At 50.5% G+C, this 18483-nt stretch overlaps 4 protein-coding genes across 4 annotated transcripts; 1 reads left to right on the top strand and 3 right to left on the bottom strand.

Moving 5' to 3' along the window:
• Window positions 1-882: 882 nt before the first annotated feature.
• A1O9_12903 (uncharacterized protein) lies at window positions 883-2592 on the bottom strand (the record flags this gene model as incomplete). The annotated part of the gene is made up of 1 exon (XM_013398189.1): window positions 883-2592. One exon carries the CDS (start codon window positions 2590-2592, stop codon window positions 883-885), a length of 1710 nt encoding a protein of 569 aa, XP_013253643.1.
• Window positions 2593-5219: 2627 nt separating this feature from the next.
• A1O9_12902 (1-phosphatidylinositol-3-phosphate 5-kinase) lies at window positions 5220-12656 on the bottom strand (the record flags this gene model as incomplete). Its single annotated transcript, XM_013398188.1, has 1 exon — window positions 5220-12656. One exon carries the CDS (start codon window positions 12654-12656, stop codon window positions 5220-5222), a length of 7437 nt encoding a protein of 2478 aa, XP_013253642.1.
• A 492-nt stretch (window positions 12657-13148) lies between these two features.
• On the top strand, window positions 13149-17109 carry A1O9_12901 (uncharacterized protein; the record flags this gene model as incomplete). Its single annotated transcript, XM_013398187.1, has 2 exons — window positions 13149-13322; window positions 13375-17109. The coding sequence occupies 2 exons, from the start codon at window positions 13149-13151 to the stop codon at window positions 17107-17109; spliced, it is 3909 nt and encodes a 1302-aa protein (XP_013253641.1).
• A 224-nt stretch (window positions 17110-17333) lies between these two features.
• Window positions 17334-17748, bottom strand: A1O9_12900 (uncharacterized protein; the record flags this gene model as incomplete). The annotated part of the gene is made up of 2 exons (XM_013398186.1): window positions 17334-17521; window positions 17622-17748. 2 exons carry the CDS (start codon window positions 17746-17748, stop codon window positions 17334-17336), a joined length of 315 nt encoding a protein of 104 aa, XP_013253640.1.
• Between the last annotated feature and the right edge of the window lie 735 nt (window positions 17749-18483).

Genomic DNA, 18483 nt, shown 5'->3' with positions numbered 1-18483 from the left:
GGTGGTCTATTCGAGTTTAGTTTCGAGAGATAGGACCGTGCTGTAGAGTTCAATATTTTAGCTTTTCACCTGCAGCAACTCGTCCCGTATCTCGCGGAGGGTACTATTTTAAATTGTGAGGGTGTTTTTCAAGTCCAATACAAGGTTCCCCTCGTCTCCTTGGGGCTTTCGCGCAGGGGAGACCAGGGTTCATCTCGATCCGCAGCCACCGAAATTGTCTTTGGGTCAGAGTCATTTTCAGCGGTCAGTTGAGCCGCTTTCGCGCTGGGTTTCCTTGTTCTTCCCGACGGAGCTCGTAGTGGTGTCGCTGGTTTTTCTGGTGTTACTGTTGCTGCTGGTATTGCTGATGTTGCTGTTGTTGCTGGTATTGCTGGTGTTCTAGGTGTGGTTGGCATTGTCCAATCGGGAGCAGCCGACGCTAAAGCGCCTCACGCTCGTCAGGCGTTTTGGCCTCCCGGACGCGTCTGTTGGGTTTGTGCTTCGTTTCAATTCCGGCCTCAGGCTCTCTCAGTCGATCTCCTCCAAACCGTACAGTCGTTTTCCGTCCATCCGCTAGGTACAGTGGTTCCCGAAACCGCCCTCCCCTTTGCAGACACATTGCACCTTTCTCATGCAGAAGCTAAGGATAAAAGCGGGCCACGTTTTCTTGAATCTGATGTAGCTCGTCTAACCCAGCTTCGAATCAGCAGCGAGCGGATTTTCCTGCGTTATTGCTAATACTGTACGGTCTTGGTAATAAGACATACTAATGTCGAGACATCTTGCAACTGGCCAAACCAGCCACGTGCAATTCCATAGTACATCAGCTTGTGCCTGAAAACAGAAATGGGCTTTGGTAGGGTAAAGATTCTTCATGTAAGTATCGTGGTCTAGGTCTACAAATTAGAGTACATTCGCGACAGCAACAGCCAAAACCCCGGCCGTAATTGCGAGTGTCAGGCTGCTTTTCCATGCGCTTGCTCCACCCTCCACATCTTCCGCAGCTCCATTGCCGTTAGTAGTACTATTACCATTGGACTCCGAAGTAGAGTTGCCAGTAGATTCTTGCACGATGCTCCTCCACAGCTCGACAGGGGTCATGTCCGGCGCGCAACTGACATTGCCGCTGGGTAATGAGCCATTCTGAAAGTAGGCCCGAATGTGTTCCGCTACGCACTCGGATGGGCTCACGAAAATGCCGTGGCCATAACCGCTGTGGGGCAGCACGACGCTGCCTTCAAATCCGGCACTTGCGTTGTAGGCGCCCACGATTGGCGTGGCCGGGTCGAACATACCATTAATGAATAGAATTGGGGTTTTCGTGGTGGCCTGGAAGTCGCCCCAGTAGCGCTCCTTTGCCGGCATCCTCCAGCGTGCTGAAGGCCAAAGCGAGTTAAATAGATCGCTGAAGCTAGGACTGACTTGAGACGTATACTCAACGATGGGGAGGTACTCGTCGCTAGAGTTCGCGTGAAATGTGGCATCGCTGGCGCGAATGCCGAGTAGGGCTAGTTCGGCCTCGCCGTAGACTGGGGGCGAAGGGTCGCTCTCACTTGGATTAGGCGTCTCAGTTAGAAGGTTCACGAGGGTCTGGGCGAACGAGGGCCATGTCGTCGGGTAGTAAAGCGGCTCAATGAAGATGCTCTTTAAGGCGAAGTAGGTCTGGAAAGCCTCGGCGCTTAAAGTGGCGTTCTGAGCGAGCGGCTTCAGCACGCTGTTAAGGACATCGAGTAGATCTTGTGTTGTGTTGGGCTGTACTAGTGAGTACAACGCACAGTCATCTGTAACGTTGAAACACGCCTCTAGGAAACCGGCAAAGGCTTCATCCGTGTCTGTTGTCAAGTCGCGGTAGGTGCCTGACTGGTAGTCATGCGGGTTTAGGTTCGCGTCGAGCACCATCCGTTCAATACGTTCAGGGAACATGGCCGCAGCGTACGAGCCGAGAGCCGTACCGTATGACCAGCCGTAGAAGCGTAGAAGGCCATCCTCGCCTAGGGCGTCTACGATCTCCATCATGTCTCGAGCCACGAAAGCGGTGCCGATCAAGGTTCCTGTCTCGTGGCCCACTTGCTCGAAGCAAAAGTCGGCAGTCTGACCGGCAGTGTCCCAGCCGCTTGTGAGGAAGACCTCGGTGAGGTTAATACCAGCCAAGGTGCCGAGATCACGTTTCTGAGCAGTCGGGTCCGTAGCCACCATGGTTGCAATGCTACAATTGAATGGAATGGTGTACCCCGTCCCTCGAGGGTCCCAGGAGACGAGGTCCCATTGCGCACCAATGTTTTTACGGGCCTCTTCTGCGACCACAGGGAGGTTTTCGGCGCCTGTCCCACCAGGGCCACCAAAGTTGATGAGCACGCTTCCAAGGACTGGTTCTTCCGTTGCGTTGACTCTAAATAGACTGAGATTAAGGCTCGGGGATTGGGAATTGGTGTAATCCAAGGGCACCAAAAGCTGCGCGCAGTCGAAAGGGGTTCCTGGGATTCCCGTAAGGGCACTGATGTTCGCATTGAGCCCAGGGCAAGGTTCGAAGTTGATTCTCTGCGCGGCCGCCTGCGCTGCCGTCCACGTGGTAGCACAGAGAGCTAAAGTCGACACAGCGAGAGTGAGTGGCATTTTGATAGCAACGTCAACGAGGATGAAGCGAAGATTGAAAGAGTCCATGTTTCCCGTCGATATGGCAAGCCGCGCTTCTTATAGGCCTGTGCCGTCTTCGTGCTGGGCATCATCATTAAATGGGCAACCACGAGTTTAGTAGGGCGCCTTACCTGTATGTACATAGATACTGCCAAGCCCAGAGCGGTACATTATACCAAAATCAGAATGGAATTAATGGCCAAGAGAGATATGACGTTAGGAAGGGCGGAGCCTCATCACTGGCAAGGCTTGTCTGTTTGATCTACGGCGCTGAGCCTCATATTCTCGCTGCGCGCGTCATCTTCAGCTGGGGGAGGCAGCAAGTCGCTCTCGAATGTGATCTTTCATCGACTTCAGGTGCCAGCTGGAAACCGACGACTGGCATCGAGAAAGTTCCTGACGGGCCAGACGGATATACATGCGAGTCTTACTCGGCAGGCCGTCGTAGAGTTCGATCGTGATCAATTCATAGCTGTTAGTCTTAGCTCACACGAGGCCGTTTTGTCGAAAAGCGCTGTGATGAAGGCGAGTGGAGGAAGGAAAGGGGTGCTGTCGAGCTGCGGGCACGTCTCCTATCGCTTTAGGCGCCAAGAAGCGGGAGCATAATTGGACTGACCAAATCGGCGATCCAGGAAGTATGGTGTCCGATTGGAGTGGGTGGAAGCATCGACCTGAAGCGCCCGACCCGCAGCGCCCAACCTCCCGAGCAGCCTTTGCTTGGCGTATTGTTGATGGACACAGCCCTCGCACGCACCGGTACACGTTGCGTTTTCCGTGGAAGAATTGACTGGAGGCAGCTAGGAATTGCACGCAATTGGATATCGAAACGGCCTACGAGCAACTATCATTGGGCCTAAAAGCCACGCGGCGCCTTTTTCGAGTATTTGAAGGCCGGGGTGGTCCCTAATACAGTAGCTACAAGGGCATCGTAATTTACTTAGACGCAACAGGTGCTTCCGCCCGTCGCTTAGATTAGGGCTGCAATCATGCCCCTTAGATCCCCCCCACAGCCGCCAAGCCTACCTCCGGATTACACAGCCACAGCTCAGTAATGGCTTAGTCGTGCCTCAGGTTCAATGGGGGGTGCTCGGGTTTGAAAACGGAAATAGACTCTGGAGAGGTCAAGATTCACCACTGAGTAATGTGGGATAGAGCGAAGTCGCCGTTGAGGTCTTCGCTGTGGAGCTTTTACGCAAGTTGAGCAGTTTCCAGTCACTACAAGGGACGAAATAGTTCGAACCGCTTAATTGTATACTAGCCATGACGTAGAAATCGGTATGATTGATGTGGATACAAGTTGGAGTTTTCGCACAAAGGAGATGATCAAGTGGCCTTGCCCGCGACTTTGCTAGCCGCATCACAAAGGCACCATTTCCTAGTTTGTAGTGGATCTCAATGTGTACTCGGTATCCTAAAGAACGACGAGAAGCGGATTTCATATAACCAATGAAACACCAGTGACTCGAATCCCTTCCTGGACCTGTACGATCTCCTGTTTCCTTCATGGTGGATTCCCCTTTCCCTTACATCATTGGTTGTTCCAGAACGTGGTGGGAAAAGCATAGTGTCCTCCCTACATGAACTTTCTATCTCTGTGATGGGACAAAGTCCACTCTATTAAGCACGGAGTACAGCCCGATCGTTATCTGGTGTTCCCTTTTGGCCTCCACGTGCATGAGCAAGGTAATTGTTGCCCTCCGAAACGTACCGCAACATTCCATATTTGTTCATCTAAATCGGCCACCATCACATCGGGAGTGTATCCCTTGTGCGCCCGCGACTGCCACATGCTCCTAGGCTCCAAAGGGGGTCTATGACTATTCATGTCAAGCTGCTTGAAGACATGGACTTGTAATGAGGTATTTCTGCCTACCTCAAGGTGCTAGGACAGTGGAGTACGGTTGGACTTTCTATCTTAGATTCACTCCAGAACAAGTCTTGAAACAGGGGTCGAGTTCCTTCTGGTTGCCTTCAAGTAAGCAAGGAAGTCCTCCAGAGTAGGGATCAGCAAGAAGCAGATCTGTGTACAAAGTTGGCTAATTAGTGACTCTCCGCTGAATCCTCTAACGTCAAATCCCCCACGTTCGAGAACTGCGCCGCCATTCAACATTCTACTACAGCAGTTCAAGAGATACAGCCAGGAGCACGCGAGCAATAGGATAGTAAGAGCATTGAGTTAGACGGCGTATAAGGACTATTAATGACTATTCTAGTTTATACGTATAGTTATACTCATATTTAGCGAGAAGTAGATTAGGAGTCTACCTATTGTAAATATAGATTAACTAACCTCTCAGGAAACTTTTGGCATCACACAATACATACTATCAAAGTGTAAAGTCCTAGGGTGGTAGTGACAAAGTTAGGCCTCTTCAGGCTTCTTTCTCTCTATCCACAAAGTTGATGCCTTGGTACTCTCGCGCTAACGCTCAAACCTCGATAAAAGTTATATCAACAGTGGTCATCCTGTATTTTTGCTTGCTTACTGACTTGTTCTAGTATCAATGCTCTAGCTGTCTCGTGCTTTATAAACGTGATCATCCCTTTCTTTCGTAAAATAACGCAACCTGAGAACTTGTCTGCTACCCCTGCATGCTTTGCTCTTATTATGCGAAGATTTGGATCTCATTCTCGCCCTTATCGCCGTCCTGGTCACCTCCACCTTCGAGCTTCAGCACCTTACGGTCAAGCTTGACCGGTTTGAACTGATGCCAGCAATTAGGCGCTTCCAGGACATATCGATTCATAGCCTCCCTGAATCTTCGCTTGTATTCCTTCGGACTTGTCACCGTCGGTCGATTCTTCCCTCCTCGTGCAAAGCCGCGGTCTTTAATCCAGCTCTCCAATTTTTTATCCCAGGTGTATGTGCGGATACAGTCGATGATACCGACGACTAACTCTTTGCGATTCTCATCGATCGCGATCATCAGGCTGTAGTCCATTACGTTCTGGCGCGCCAAGAATAGGGTGTCGTTGTGGACGGAGGAGCGGAGGAGCTTCTTGCTGTGCTCGCGGGCGAATAAAGGTGATTCATATATGAATTCCACCATGTTTTCATCGAGGAGGACTTCGTTCTTTTCTCCCGTCGCGTTGATTTTGCGATTCCGCATGCTTCCTTTCAGGTCAAAGATACGAGTGGGGACACGGTCGTAGAACAGGTTTTCCATCAAGAGCAGGAACCAATTGTACTCCACCCCTGTGACTGGGTTCTTGATGATAATCTGGTAAAACCCAAGCATTTTTGCAATAACTGATGGCAGCTCATGGAAGAAGGCTTCGGACATGATCTGGAAGTAGTTGGGAGCAAATTTGAGAAACGACTGTGTCTCAATGGGGGAGAGTGACTTTAGGATGAAGCGGTCATCCAATGTCTTCAAAAACACGGACTTCGTTTTTCCTCCCTTGGAATCCCACTTAAGACACCTGGACAACGACTCGATAATGCGATCGGCCACACCGCACTTTCTGCGCACAGCATCAAACTGCTCGGCAAAGAAAACTTTGCAAAGCATCTTTGCAGGTCCTTCCTGAAACTGATACTTCAGATGAGTGCCGGTCTTCCGCAAGAGGGAATGCATAACATCTGTCTGGAGCTCATCAGCGTGGTCATGTCCACTGATATCCATGACATCGCAATCGTTGCTCGACCGGCTTTGGAGGTCCTGTAACATGGTCTTGTAATCTTGCGAATCAAGTGCAAACGCAATGATCGAGCTGGGCTCATCCTCCCTGACTATGATGTCACAATCTGCGAAAATATGCTCGGAGGCTGTCAGTGGATACTCAAGCGTAGTCCATCCGCTGGAAGAGCGTTCTGCCCAAAAGTTGGTCAGCATCTTCATTAAGGACGTGCGTTCGTGCTTGGGAAGCTCCTTGAGATCCATCTCTTCTTGCGGCAATCGCATAAGATCCTCAGGTGAGTCAGGCAGGTAAGTCTCCTGGGATGCATCGTCCACATCACTCCGGTCCTCGGCTTCAGAGGGGGCGTGGCTAGATGGCAGGATTTCTGCTTCATTCTCAGTCACATCTGCATGCGTGTCCTCTTTGTCTTCTTCTCCTTCTCTTTCTGCAGGTACAGTCGCATCCGCCATGTCCTGAGCTGCATGTGCGAGCTTTACAGGATCATCTGAGACAGGTTCGTCATTTCCAAAGACATCATCCGAGTCTCCTCTCTCATCAACCGCTTCGTCCACATCTCTGTAGACCTCAACGATAGGTTTCGAGACGGCCAGTGGATATCGAGACTGTCGGCTTCTAGCAGTACGTAGTCTTCTCTCTCTGACGCGTTCTCTTTCAAACTCGCGACTGAGTTGCTCGAAATGTTTAGCGAGATTGGAGACTCGAGACTCTTTGCGGTTTGAAATGGCTCGCGGAATCAGCGAATGCCCTTTTCCAAAAGTACTCTTCTTCAATTGACTTAGCCCTAGCCGCTCTGAGAGTTTCTTTTCGGGTCCTGATGTATTCGAATCGTTGCTGAGAGCGGTCAAAGCAGGATTTTGTTTGCCCTGAGCAGCTGCAAACCCATTCATAGCATTGATTGCAGATAAGGTGCTCGAGTGTGTATGACCACCGGACCGCAGCACCACTGATCCAGCAGGCTGCGAGTGCGCGCGGGCTAGAGCTGGCGAAGTAGACTTGCCATCATTGCTTCTTCGGATCACTTTAGGGCTGAGAGGTCCTCCGGGGTTAGAGTTTGGTGAAATGAGTGTTTGGTCACCGGTAGTTGGGCTGTGACTTGCTAACCTCTTATGGTCCGCAGAGTCCAAACTCATCGGAGGTGACAAGGTTTCATCCATGCTCATTCTTTGAGCTGAAAAGTCGTCTGGACTGAGTGCAACGAGACCTGGAACACCAATATCGTCCTCAACTAAGGATTTTCGCTGTGTTAAATGGGTCAATGCTAGATCAAGATGTCTGATCTCTTCGACGTTCAAGGGGCCTTCTACTACCGATGGTAGAGCTTGCACATCAGACTTGCTGACTTCTAGAGGCGTTGCTGAACCAGCTTCCGAATTAGAGGGAAGCGAATGCTCCTCCAACACAGACTGGAGGACATTTTGCGTTTTCTCTGGAGACAACTTTGCACCTCTTTGCAGTTCCGCTACGCCCATGTGCATCTCGCTCAAGGAGTCTTTCTCGTCTGTAATTTCTTCGGCTGGAGTCGTAATGCCTTCCTCATTCGATGTGAGCGAGGTGACAGATACATCGCGATCAAGGAAGATCTTTTTCAGCTGCAGCGTGGCAAGGCGCCGAATGTCCTTCTCCGAAGGGAAAAAATCCTTTTCGAAGTCTGCAAACGCAGTATCCCATTCGGCAACCTTTTCTTGCGTTATGCGGACAATAGCATTGAGCGGGATTGTCTCCCAATACCGTGAGTTTGTATAGCTGTCCTGTAATTGCTTGACAAGGCTGGCGTGCTCCTCGTTCGCTCTCTTCATTAGGCGTTCGATTTCTGCTCGACATGAATCGGCGGTCTCCAGCAGAATAGTATCGACGTTGATACTCTTCAAACGAAGCTTCACAGAGACCATAAACCGTGTGATACGGTGCTCCATGCGAGTATAGACCTCGTTGCGGAATTTCAAGTCGTTATCCACCTTCCAAGTAATCCTCATTCTAGGTACAATAATCTCAAGAAGATCGACAGGGTCATAATGCACCCGAAGAGCGAAATCCTTGTAGCCAAAATATCGTAGGTGGTCTCGATGTAGGTCATGAGGGCACATGCCAGCACGAGCGTGAAGGTCAGAACTCCAGAAAGAGAGCTCTAGGTACTTTCCAAATGAGTATTTCCAGGAACTGGAGGACATGGGAGCGACGGTGGTTTCAATGCCGCAAATCTTGCATTGACTCCACATAAGTATCACATCTTGATATCCACGCATTTTAGCTGGGTAAGGTTGAACGAAGACGGTAAGTTGCGCTTCTCCATGCACATATTGTCGATGGTGTTCGTGCATCTTCTTTTCACACGCCTCTGACTGACAGACCTCATTCGCTCGAAGACACAGATCCTCAACATACTGACCCAAAGTGCAATCTGCTTCGAATTCGGCTTCTATCTCGTGTTCATTGTAGAAGCTGAAGGCCAGAAGATCTGGACCGGAGCAGGGAACCGATGTCTCAGTAGAAACTTGACTGAACAAGACCACGATATTTTGATGTGCAAATGGATCAAAGAGATTGCGGTTCCCTGATAGATAGGTTTCCCACTGCTTCTTCTGAGTCTCATAATTGTATGCAGCTTTGTCGTATTCTGCGTCGTGGACCGCGTGAATAATTTCTCGGACCTTTTTGCTTGCACCAGCGAGGGGTCGGTGAACCATTTCAGGCTGGATCAACGTGAACTTGTTGACCTTGCCTTTGTCTTCCATTCCCTGCTCGGCGCTCAGATCTTGGTCTCGGAGTCTCTTGAGGTAAGCTACGCGTCTCTCTAATTCCCTTGCGCGCATCAAAAGGTAAGGCTGCATGAACTTCACAAATGGTGATGCAGATAGAATTCTGGTTTCGTGCTTGAGGACAAGGTCTTCATAAAACATTGGCACAGGTATGTCATCAGGAATATGGGCCGAATCAGTGCTGTCCATTCTCACCGCTGGGGCGAGAGCCTCGTCCTTGCCAGCAGAGACCACATCTGCACTAGACAAGTCTGAAGTCGCGCTGACCTGTCCTTCGACATCTGTTGGTACTTCGGCTACCAATTTCATCTTCGATTCTCCATCGATATTCTTTTCGAATCCTTTGCGTTTGCTGTCTCCTTTGTTACGAAGAGTTCCAGGATCCGTATCTGTGATACCACTGGGAATCAAGGCCCATTCATCTCGCATCAAGCATGTTTCAAGTTTCAAGTTGTAAACAACATATACCATAAATTCAGTCACGCGCTTGATCTTTGCCAGTGTCAGACGATCTGCACCCCTAAGAGCAACAGTGCAGCCCAGTTGTGGCGGACAACCTGAAAGCCAAACGTATGTCTTCTTCCGTCCATCAGCAACGTAAGTTTTCACTTCAAAAGAGTCACAGCTGCCGAGGGACCCCTGCTGAGTGAGTTTATCCATAGATTGTGCCACACGAGCCTGAGTACAACGAGAAACCGCCTCCAACACAGAGGACTTCATGTTGAAGATAGTAGTAATCCGCGCCTTCTCGAGGAGCTCAAGTGCGAGACCAGAAACATTTCGCTGGGCTAAAAGAACATCTGGTTTAAGAGCTGCAATTCTGCCAACAAGGTTTTCTAGATATTCTCGTTCTTGCCGTATAACGGGATCTAAGCTCATGAAGTGTTGCTCGTGTCTTGCATATTCTAGCGCGAAAGTAATGATCAGGATCTTGGGGTTTGCATGATACCGTGCCATACTCTTGAGAGCAACATTCTTCGTGAAGACCAGACCAGAGATGTATGCGGTGTCACCGGGTTTGCCTCCTGGCACCTTTTTAAGTTTCACGTAGTTTCGTATATCAATATCATCGCCGCCTTGAACATCTGGATCAACATCATCAGTTGCCCTCAGTAGAATTGGAATCAGAGCATCTTCCCAGCTTGACAATTTCGGAATGTTAGCATCTTTGAGCAATTGTTGCAACAGCTTGTGTACATGCTGGATGCTCGCACGGTTCAACTCCATGGCTGGTGCGGCGATGCCACGCATAGATGCACTGCGAATCATTCTTGATCCACCTCGGTAGAAGCCAGGGGTATCGCTTAGATTCTCAATTATGTCCTCCTGACTACCGGGAACGATGATTTGTAATCGCTCTCGAGTGGTTCTTGGTGTACTGCGCTGATGGATGCTGCTGGACACACTGAGATTGCGTTTTCGAGGCAGCCTCAATAGGTCCTGGTTTCGCGAGCTAGTAACACTCGCATCATCGCCGTCCCGAGCTAGATTCAGAAACCCAGCTATGCTGCGATCGCCAATTCGGGAACGTCCTTTCCTGACAGCTGCCAAAAGGCCTCCGATGGCTGTTCTGTCACTTTCTGGACCACTCCGAGACAATTTATCGTGGCTGATGCTGCTGATTGATTGCTCGTCGTCGCTAGATGGATCATCGGATAAATATTGAGCAAGATCGGGATCAATTATACTGTCCCTGTGGAAAGCAGAGGTCTTGACCGCTTTGGGCCCATCCTCAGCCGCACGGCGTTGGAAAGGTACCCTGTCTTCATGATATGCTTTGAAGTTACGGATATGTTGATGACGAGAATGATGACGTTTGTGCCCATGGCCTATGGAATGGCTTGCCTTCAGTGATCGGGATGAGCTTGGTCGAGCAAGTGCACGATCTGTTGTGTCAAATTCAAGGACTGCTGAGGTCCGATCGGCGCCTTCGAAAGCCCGTCGTACAGGGAAGCTCATTGTGGGCGTCTTCGCCATCTGTTCTAAAGATTGAGAAGCTACTGAAACATTGTCATCGTCGAACCGAGCAAGCGCGCGGTTCACTGGAATGCGCTCAGGGGTGTTGGGTCTCGCCGCAGAGTCAGCCAAGGCGAAATCCTCAAGTGAGTAGTCCGAAGAATCGTCATCATGAGACGTGATGATTGATTCGCACGGTTTACAAACACGTACTGCACTATTGCAACCGAAATGGCTTCCGCTTATCAGTAAAGTACACTTGCTGTCAAAAATCTGGCCACAGGTGCGACAGTGGTGTTTTCGCCGGAAAGTGGTGAACGGCTCTCCACAGTGAAAACAATCCTTCGCATTCTCATCTCGCATCCAGAATTCTTTGCTCAGGAGCTTGCTTCGGAGTTTATTGATTGGCCTAGGTTGAGAACCGTTGCCGATGTGGGTGTCCTGTTTATTCTCGGGTAACTTATCAAGGTTTGCGAGGGACAAAGAAGCAGGGACAGTTGAATCAGATGAAGACGTCCGTGCTGCTCGGAAGCCTGGCAGTCTTGACTGACTGATTTTTGGCGGGAGCCTGTCTGCCGGTCGTTGATCCAAACTGGATAGCCCGGGAGACCTTAAACCAGATCCGTCCGTAGTTTTGGTATGCAAGCCAGAAGCGGCCCTTGAAGTATGACCAACATTTTCTGCAAGAAGATCCAATGGGCTTGGGTGGTGCTTGAGCACCGGCACCGCTTCTTGTCGGTTTGACACCACGCGCGAAAAGTTTTTTTCAGCCAGCGAGATTGGATGGAGAGAAGGGCTGGTCACGGTATCGGTATTGCTTATATGGCTGTGAACCGAGGCCGCTGACAGGGCACGTTCGTGCGATCCTGGAATGACCCGGGCACTTGGTCTTTGAGTTGCTGATAACCTTGGAGAGGTAATAAGACGGCCAGCACGCTCGGAAGAAGCACTATCGTTAACAGTCTTAGACAATACTCTGCGCAAGCTCTCGCCTTCTCCGGTCGTTGTCAAGGGGTGATCGTGGCTGGCTGAGTCTATCTCGAAGCCCGAACCGGTTCTTGAATGGTTCCCCGACCCCAGAGCATGGATACTGAGTTCGGTAACTGCAGGGTCGAGGGCATGCGAAGAAGGTGGCGGCGGACCTGTTGGAGACCTTAACGCTGGTGTCGTAGGTAGTGATACTTTCGTGGTGCTTGTGGCCTTGGAGGATATCTTGGAATGCATAGAGGATTGCATCGAGGGTGGGTCAGGAACGATAGGAGAGTCGAATGGATTGAGACGAGGTGAGTGGACCTTCGAGGTCAACCCGGAACTGGGTTTGGAGCTGAGGCGGTCATCGGCGAATGGCTGGGATGCAGTAGACAGGCCATCATGTTCAACGTCCTTCGCACCTGCTACGGTGGCTTTTATTTTGTTATAAAGACCGGAGAGACCGCCCTGGATATCGCTCGCAAGTGTCCTGTTCTCGGACACGGAAGCACCTGATGGTGGGTCGGTGTACTCGTTGAAGACTGTCAAATTGTTTGACTGGGACGCGGCAGTATGGATGGTATCGAGGGCCTCATTCAGGGCACCTTGATCAAGATCATGAGACAGGGAGGATCTAGAGTCCCGACGGGCCCTACGGCCGAGGGGGAGGAAGATGGAGGAAGCGGAAGGGCTTGAATTGGCATGGCTCGTCGAAGGCATCATGAATCCGAGTTGTTCAATGGTTCAACCTGGTGGCCAATGGGCCTGGCTGGAGCAGTGTATGATGGCGAGTGAACTCATGCTCGCACTCGAAGTCATCTAGAGACTGGAGGAGAATAGACAACTCTGCTTCATTATTGGATTGACAGATGTCACAGTTACGAGGTCTCTTGATACTCGATTAAGGACTGTCACTTTACAACAGCGTTCAGCTGTTGGCGTCGGCATCGGCATCTGCGTTGGCGTTGTCACTCGCAGTGGTAGGCGCCCACACCCCGCCGCTTTTGGCCTTCGATTAAAACGGCAGGTCAGCCGCGAACAACAACGTCACACTTCTTGGCGGTCGCGTTCCACGCCGCGGGATAGACGCGATAAATTCTCCCTAGCACGCGCTGTCTCCAAGTTTTGCGTATCGCAGCCACTCCGCAATGCAGCAACGGCCACGCCTGACAGAATACATCCCTCCAAAACCCCCAATGAGAGATTCCGTCTATGGAGCACCACCTGCCGTGGTTGGCGCCCTTCGTGAGAGTCGCGCTGTCCAAGATTCTAGATCATCACCAAGGGAAGCCCACTTCTGGTTTTGAAATCAAGGCTTTGGAGGACCAGAGTCAAGTGGACATACATCGAACGGCGCCCTATACCATATGTGCGCTTGTCACAGAGGTAAGCCGTCTCTCCTAATGAAACTCATAGTGTTCACTAAGATATTGGTCAGGCTGATCCAACACTCTCACAACGACGAGACTTATCCCGAGGCACAATTTCTGACGGTAAACACGCCATTGATGCAAGATTCTCGACAACTGCTCATCAAACGCTATTGAGCTTAGAAAGAGGAAACTCGAGCATATTTGAATCAGTTGGACTGGTAAAGCTGTTAAACCCAGCTCTTCGACTCAATAATAGAAACGCCCCTACCAAGCTCGAACTCCTCGTCGAGTCTCTAGAGACTGTCACTTGGCGACAGCTGTATGACAAACCTCAGTCCCACGGCCCCGTATCTCGAGATCCTGGTGTCATCTCCCTGCTCAATAAATACTCTGTCCACCACAAGGCAAGTAGCCAAGTCGACTTGCAACCCAATAGCAGCCCTCAATCTATCAAATCCCAGTACTATCTCAGCCCCGACCGATATGGGGGTTTAAGTGATGAAGCAGGCACTCATGCCTCCTATGAATCTCAACTATTTTTGACCCAGGTCCCATTTCCAACTGGTAACTTCCCTTCCGTCAACCCAACTCAGGACGAGCTCTACAGCTTGCAATTGATCCAGAAACTCCAAAACGATACTGCAGAGGTCAAAACAGAACGTGCTTCTAGTCTTGATACAACGGTCGAAATTGACGAGACCTCGTTGAGAGCCGGCAAAACTAAGGATAAAGGGCACCTCCGTCGTGATGATGTAGGATTAGAGTCCTCCGAGGATGTGAGATCGTCCAGTCTAGCACAACCCTCGTCACCGATTCGCTTTTCTCAAGACATAAGACCGCAAAGGGTTGAGTCACCTGTGAGACCAGCTGCAGCGTCAGGGACTAGTCTACCTCCAACCACAAACTTTCTCCCGACTGGGGAGACTCTTGCTCATCCTGCACATGGCTTGGCGGGCTCATCGCTGAGCATAAATGGCGGACAACAGGAAGACACTCCCGGGGATTCTTCTCTCCAATTAAGCAGCGCCTTCCAAAAATGGCGACAAGAATTGAGGCAGGGCAGATACCTTCCTCAATATATAGAAAGAATTTCTACACCACAACGAAAGCTCTTGGAATCTGACGAGGCCTGGCAACCCCCTTGCATAGGCCAGAGAGCTAGGCCTGGGGATATCCCTCTTGGTTTGTTAGAATCCCTCTCAAAAGCTGCAGATGCTCGACGTATATCAGGTTGCGCAAGCTCGTCTAGTGGAAGCGAATCATCGCATCGCCATGATCTTCAACATGCCGTCGACGAGGATCTTGAATGTCACAGTCAACATTCTGGGCACATGTCTAGCAGTGATTTAACCGTTGATGAACAACACTGGCCACCAAGTCCCTCACAACAACGGCGCCAGTTTCTACCTGATGATAGCCCGGATCCCTGCATCCCTAAGTTCAATCAGCATCTTGCTGTCCAAGGCCACAATGGTGGAGCAAAAACCATTGCTCCGATTTCAAGTACGGATTCATACTTCCCTGCTATTGCAAGTAAGGCCATGAGCGTTACGAAGAATCGATCACCAAGTGCAAAAGCATTTTCTCAAAATACAGATAAGGCTACTCTATCTGCAGGCTCTATGCCAAAGTCCCCCCAGCTATCAGTAGATGGACCACTGGAACAGGGACATCTATCCCCCTCGGTGGAACAAGATGATCATGCCAGCCTCCTCCGTGAGGATCCCACACGCTCTGAGATTCCTTGCTTGCCAATGATTCAAAATGTTAAGATTTTACAGGTTGCGCGCACGCCATATGTGGATAAGACTACTGCCTCTCGGCAAACGCCCTCTGACACGGTCCTGAACGAAACCCAGATTACAAGGGTAGACAACCCACTCCTAATGTCCTCGGGCCGTGTGCCAGGGACTTTCGCCGACGCTTTGTGGGAAGAAAATATGGGACGGACGGTTATCTCACTTGTTGAGCCTGAGAACCTTGACCCTAAACCTCTAAATTCAGATGCGTGTTCGGAAATCCATCGGGCTGTCGACAAGAAGGACCAGCAACCTAGACAGGAGGACAATTCTTTCGATATTGGGGATACTACAGCAGGGGTTGATGCTTCAGATAGAGAAATTTCTCATTCATCGTTGAATCATCAAAGTTCCTGTCTTCCATCGGGAGGATATGTGGCAGCTCCCAGCAACCAGAACTCGCACATTAGCGTACCACTAGAATCGTTACCAGACAATGGTGCCGCAGCTACGCCCATTCCCAAGGTTTCGGCTCTCAAACACATTTCCGCATCACCAATTCAGACCACCGAAGCTGCAACATTATCTAGAAGAGACCCACGTCTCAGTTCAAGCCCTCGTGCTACGAAAACAAAGCGAGACCTCTATGATACCGGTACCAACCCACCAAACAAGCGACGTCGGGTGCATTCAGAAGAGGAGACTGAACACCGGCTACCGGATCCTGACTACGCGACCGTTTTCCAAGGGCTCAGATTGTATCGGCGTGAAAAGTTTGGAACTTTTGGAAGATCAACTACAGCGAGATCACTGTCACGGTCACGGTCACAGTCCTTCTCACCCTCGATAGGCGATCATATTGACGCCGCTGGTATGCAAACACTGCGTCTTCATCAGGCAGACCGCCGGACCAGTCATCCTTCAGAAGAGGACTCACCGCCCCAATCCTCGACGCCGCTAACAGGAATATCAGACTATGGTCAGGGCACTGCAGGCAACAAGGACACCAAAGGATGTGGTGTCGTCGCTGGATCCCTTCGCGTGCCGGCATATGCAACACTGCAGAACGTTTTTACGAGATTTAGAAGCTTGTACTCTGATTACAAAGGGCAACTGAATGACTTCAACAAGGCAGTGAGAGTCCTCAGGAGGATGATCAGGACTGGAAACGCACCTCATCCTTTCCTTTTTGATGATGTAATCTTTCATCATTATCATAGTTATCGGCCTTTCCTGCTGAATGAAGTCCTGGGTGGAGAGGATGTGATGACTTATGGTAAATTCTACAACACTCACACCAGTGACCCTTGTCATCTTCAAAAGGTACTTACAGTGCAAGTTCTTGAGTCCTTGTGCGACTTGGACGATACTCATGATCATATGGTTCAACCAGCCACTCTGCAGCAAATAAATAGTCGGACAGTGCTGGCAGGCCATGATCACGAGTCTGTCACGCAGGGACTACCGGAGCGACGGACTAGACCTCCTCAGATTCTCCGGGACGAGACATCGCCAGTATCAGTGAAAAGAACGGGCGGCTCTGAGCTGATTCAATTGCCAACCAGAGGACCATCTCCTGAACTAGGCACGCCCGATGTGGACCGAAGTAAGTCAAACAGACATGAAGTCTATGTTTCAGTGCCTTCGAGTCCCAGGACCCAGGCGATAACCGTCAGCAGACGCTCTCTGCCGTCATCATTCGCAGCGCCATCAGGCTCCGGCAGACCAAGATCGGCGCAAAACAGAGGCAGCCATGCGCTTGATAGTCAGGCCTCAAGGAGCTCGGCGCGACAACCTGACCGTGCCAGATCATCTCCAAGTACTTCCTCCAAGTCAACAACAGATAGGACTGGTAGAAGAAGTTTAGCATTGAACAGAGCCACACCAAAAAGAATTCCGGAATGGCCATCAACCGTGGTTCCCGTGACTCGTGAATGGTGGAAGGATAAAGACACGCCGTTCAAAAGGTTTCAGAAGCAACACTCAGCCCTACCATCCGAAAGGAGACACACGACGGCGGAGGAAGGCGGAGGAATTAACATTTTCAATTGGAGGACATGAGCTACAGAGCGTTAACCCTTGTTGAGATATTTCTTATGATTAGTTATGAGTTGTAATGATCGCGATACGAGTCTACACTATTCATAAACTATTGATAATTCAATTGTGGACTGATTCTTCTCGCAGAGGCAGTAGTTCCAGACACAGGACCTCGCGGCAAAACTAGGCAATATTAAAGTCCCTCACCGAGTCCAAAGAGTCCCATAATCCCAGTAACAATTACCTCATAGAGTCAAACAGGCAGCCTGTAGTGCGCCGGCAACAGCAGTGACGGCTCCAGTGCCTTTGTCCCCGTTGCGGACATACCAAGCACTCGCGCCCCAGTAAAGCAGCCAGGTCAACGTCGAGATCGTCCTATCGATCGATGTCCACTGTGACGGCGGAATCTGCGAGAGCTGGTACGTGTATAGGCCTATAAATACAGGAGAGAGCGCGATTATCATCTCATGAATAAAACTACACCGTAGTATAATCTCCCAGGCCGGACCGGCGTGGGGCAGAGGATGACTTACTGGTGATAGCGAAGAACACACTGCCTTCAAACCATCCCGCCTTCGCATAACAGCGGAGCAGCGTTGGGAGCCCCTTCCACTCTGGCAGCGCGAAGACCTTCAGGCCCGTGAGCTGGAGAAGTAGCATTTTATTAGTGGGTACTTCTGGAAACGGTGGGGGAGAACATATTGTTAAAGGAAGAGAAAGCCAGGGGGGATTAACGGGGTGGCATACTGTATGGCCCACGGAGGCCAAGCCGTGCGTGACTGCTGTGGCTAGAACAAGTCTCGACATCTTTCCCGCCTTGGGATGGACCTTGGAAGTTGTGCACCCGAGGAATCGCTTACAGTCTTTCGGCTGTTGGCAGAATGTGCTCGTTTCTCTTGTCACGGTGCTCCGGATCTTCAAGAAGAGATAAATGATTGACAACAATGATCAGAGGAGGTAAGAAGCGACGCTCAGGTTTCTTGCTGCGGACTTATCAAGAAAAGATCAAGCACCTATTTATATCATTACTACCGAGGCTGCGCCCGGGCTTGGTGACGATACAGTGAGGATGGATGTCGATACGTGGAGACATGTTCTTCCGAGGCTTGAACGGCGTCCCAAAAAGCGGGGGGCTCTTCGCGCGTATCTCATCCTCCATACGGAGCACAGCCCTGCGATGCCGCTTCGGCTAGGCGCTTCGGCCGAGGCGCGTCTGGTTGACTCAACGCAGAAACATCTTGTGCTGTGTACACAAGGACACTACAATTTTTTCATCATTCAAATGAGATATCTCATGCTTCGCAAGGTGTTACTAGCTTTATTGTCTCTTGTCCAGTCGGCCGCGATCCGGCCGCAACCAGGTGGCCAGCTCCATTCCACGATCTCGAAGAAGGA

The sequence above is a fragment of the Exophiala aquamarina genome (assembly GCF_000709125.1).
Source record: "Exophiala aquamarina CBS 119918 chromosome Unknown aczIA-supercont1.31, whole genome shotgun sequence".
Lineage (NCBI taxonomy): Eukaryota > Fungi > Ascomycota > Eurotiomycetes > Chaetothyriales > Herpotrichiellaceae > Exophiala > Exophiala aquamarina.
Note: the sequence above shows the minus strand (reverse complement) of the source record. Positions and strands in the feature narration are given on the sequence as shown.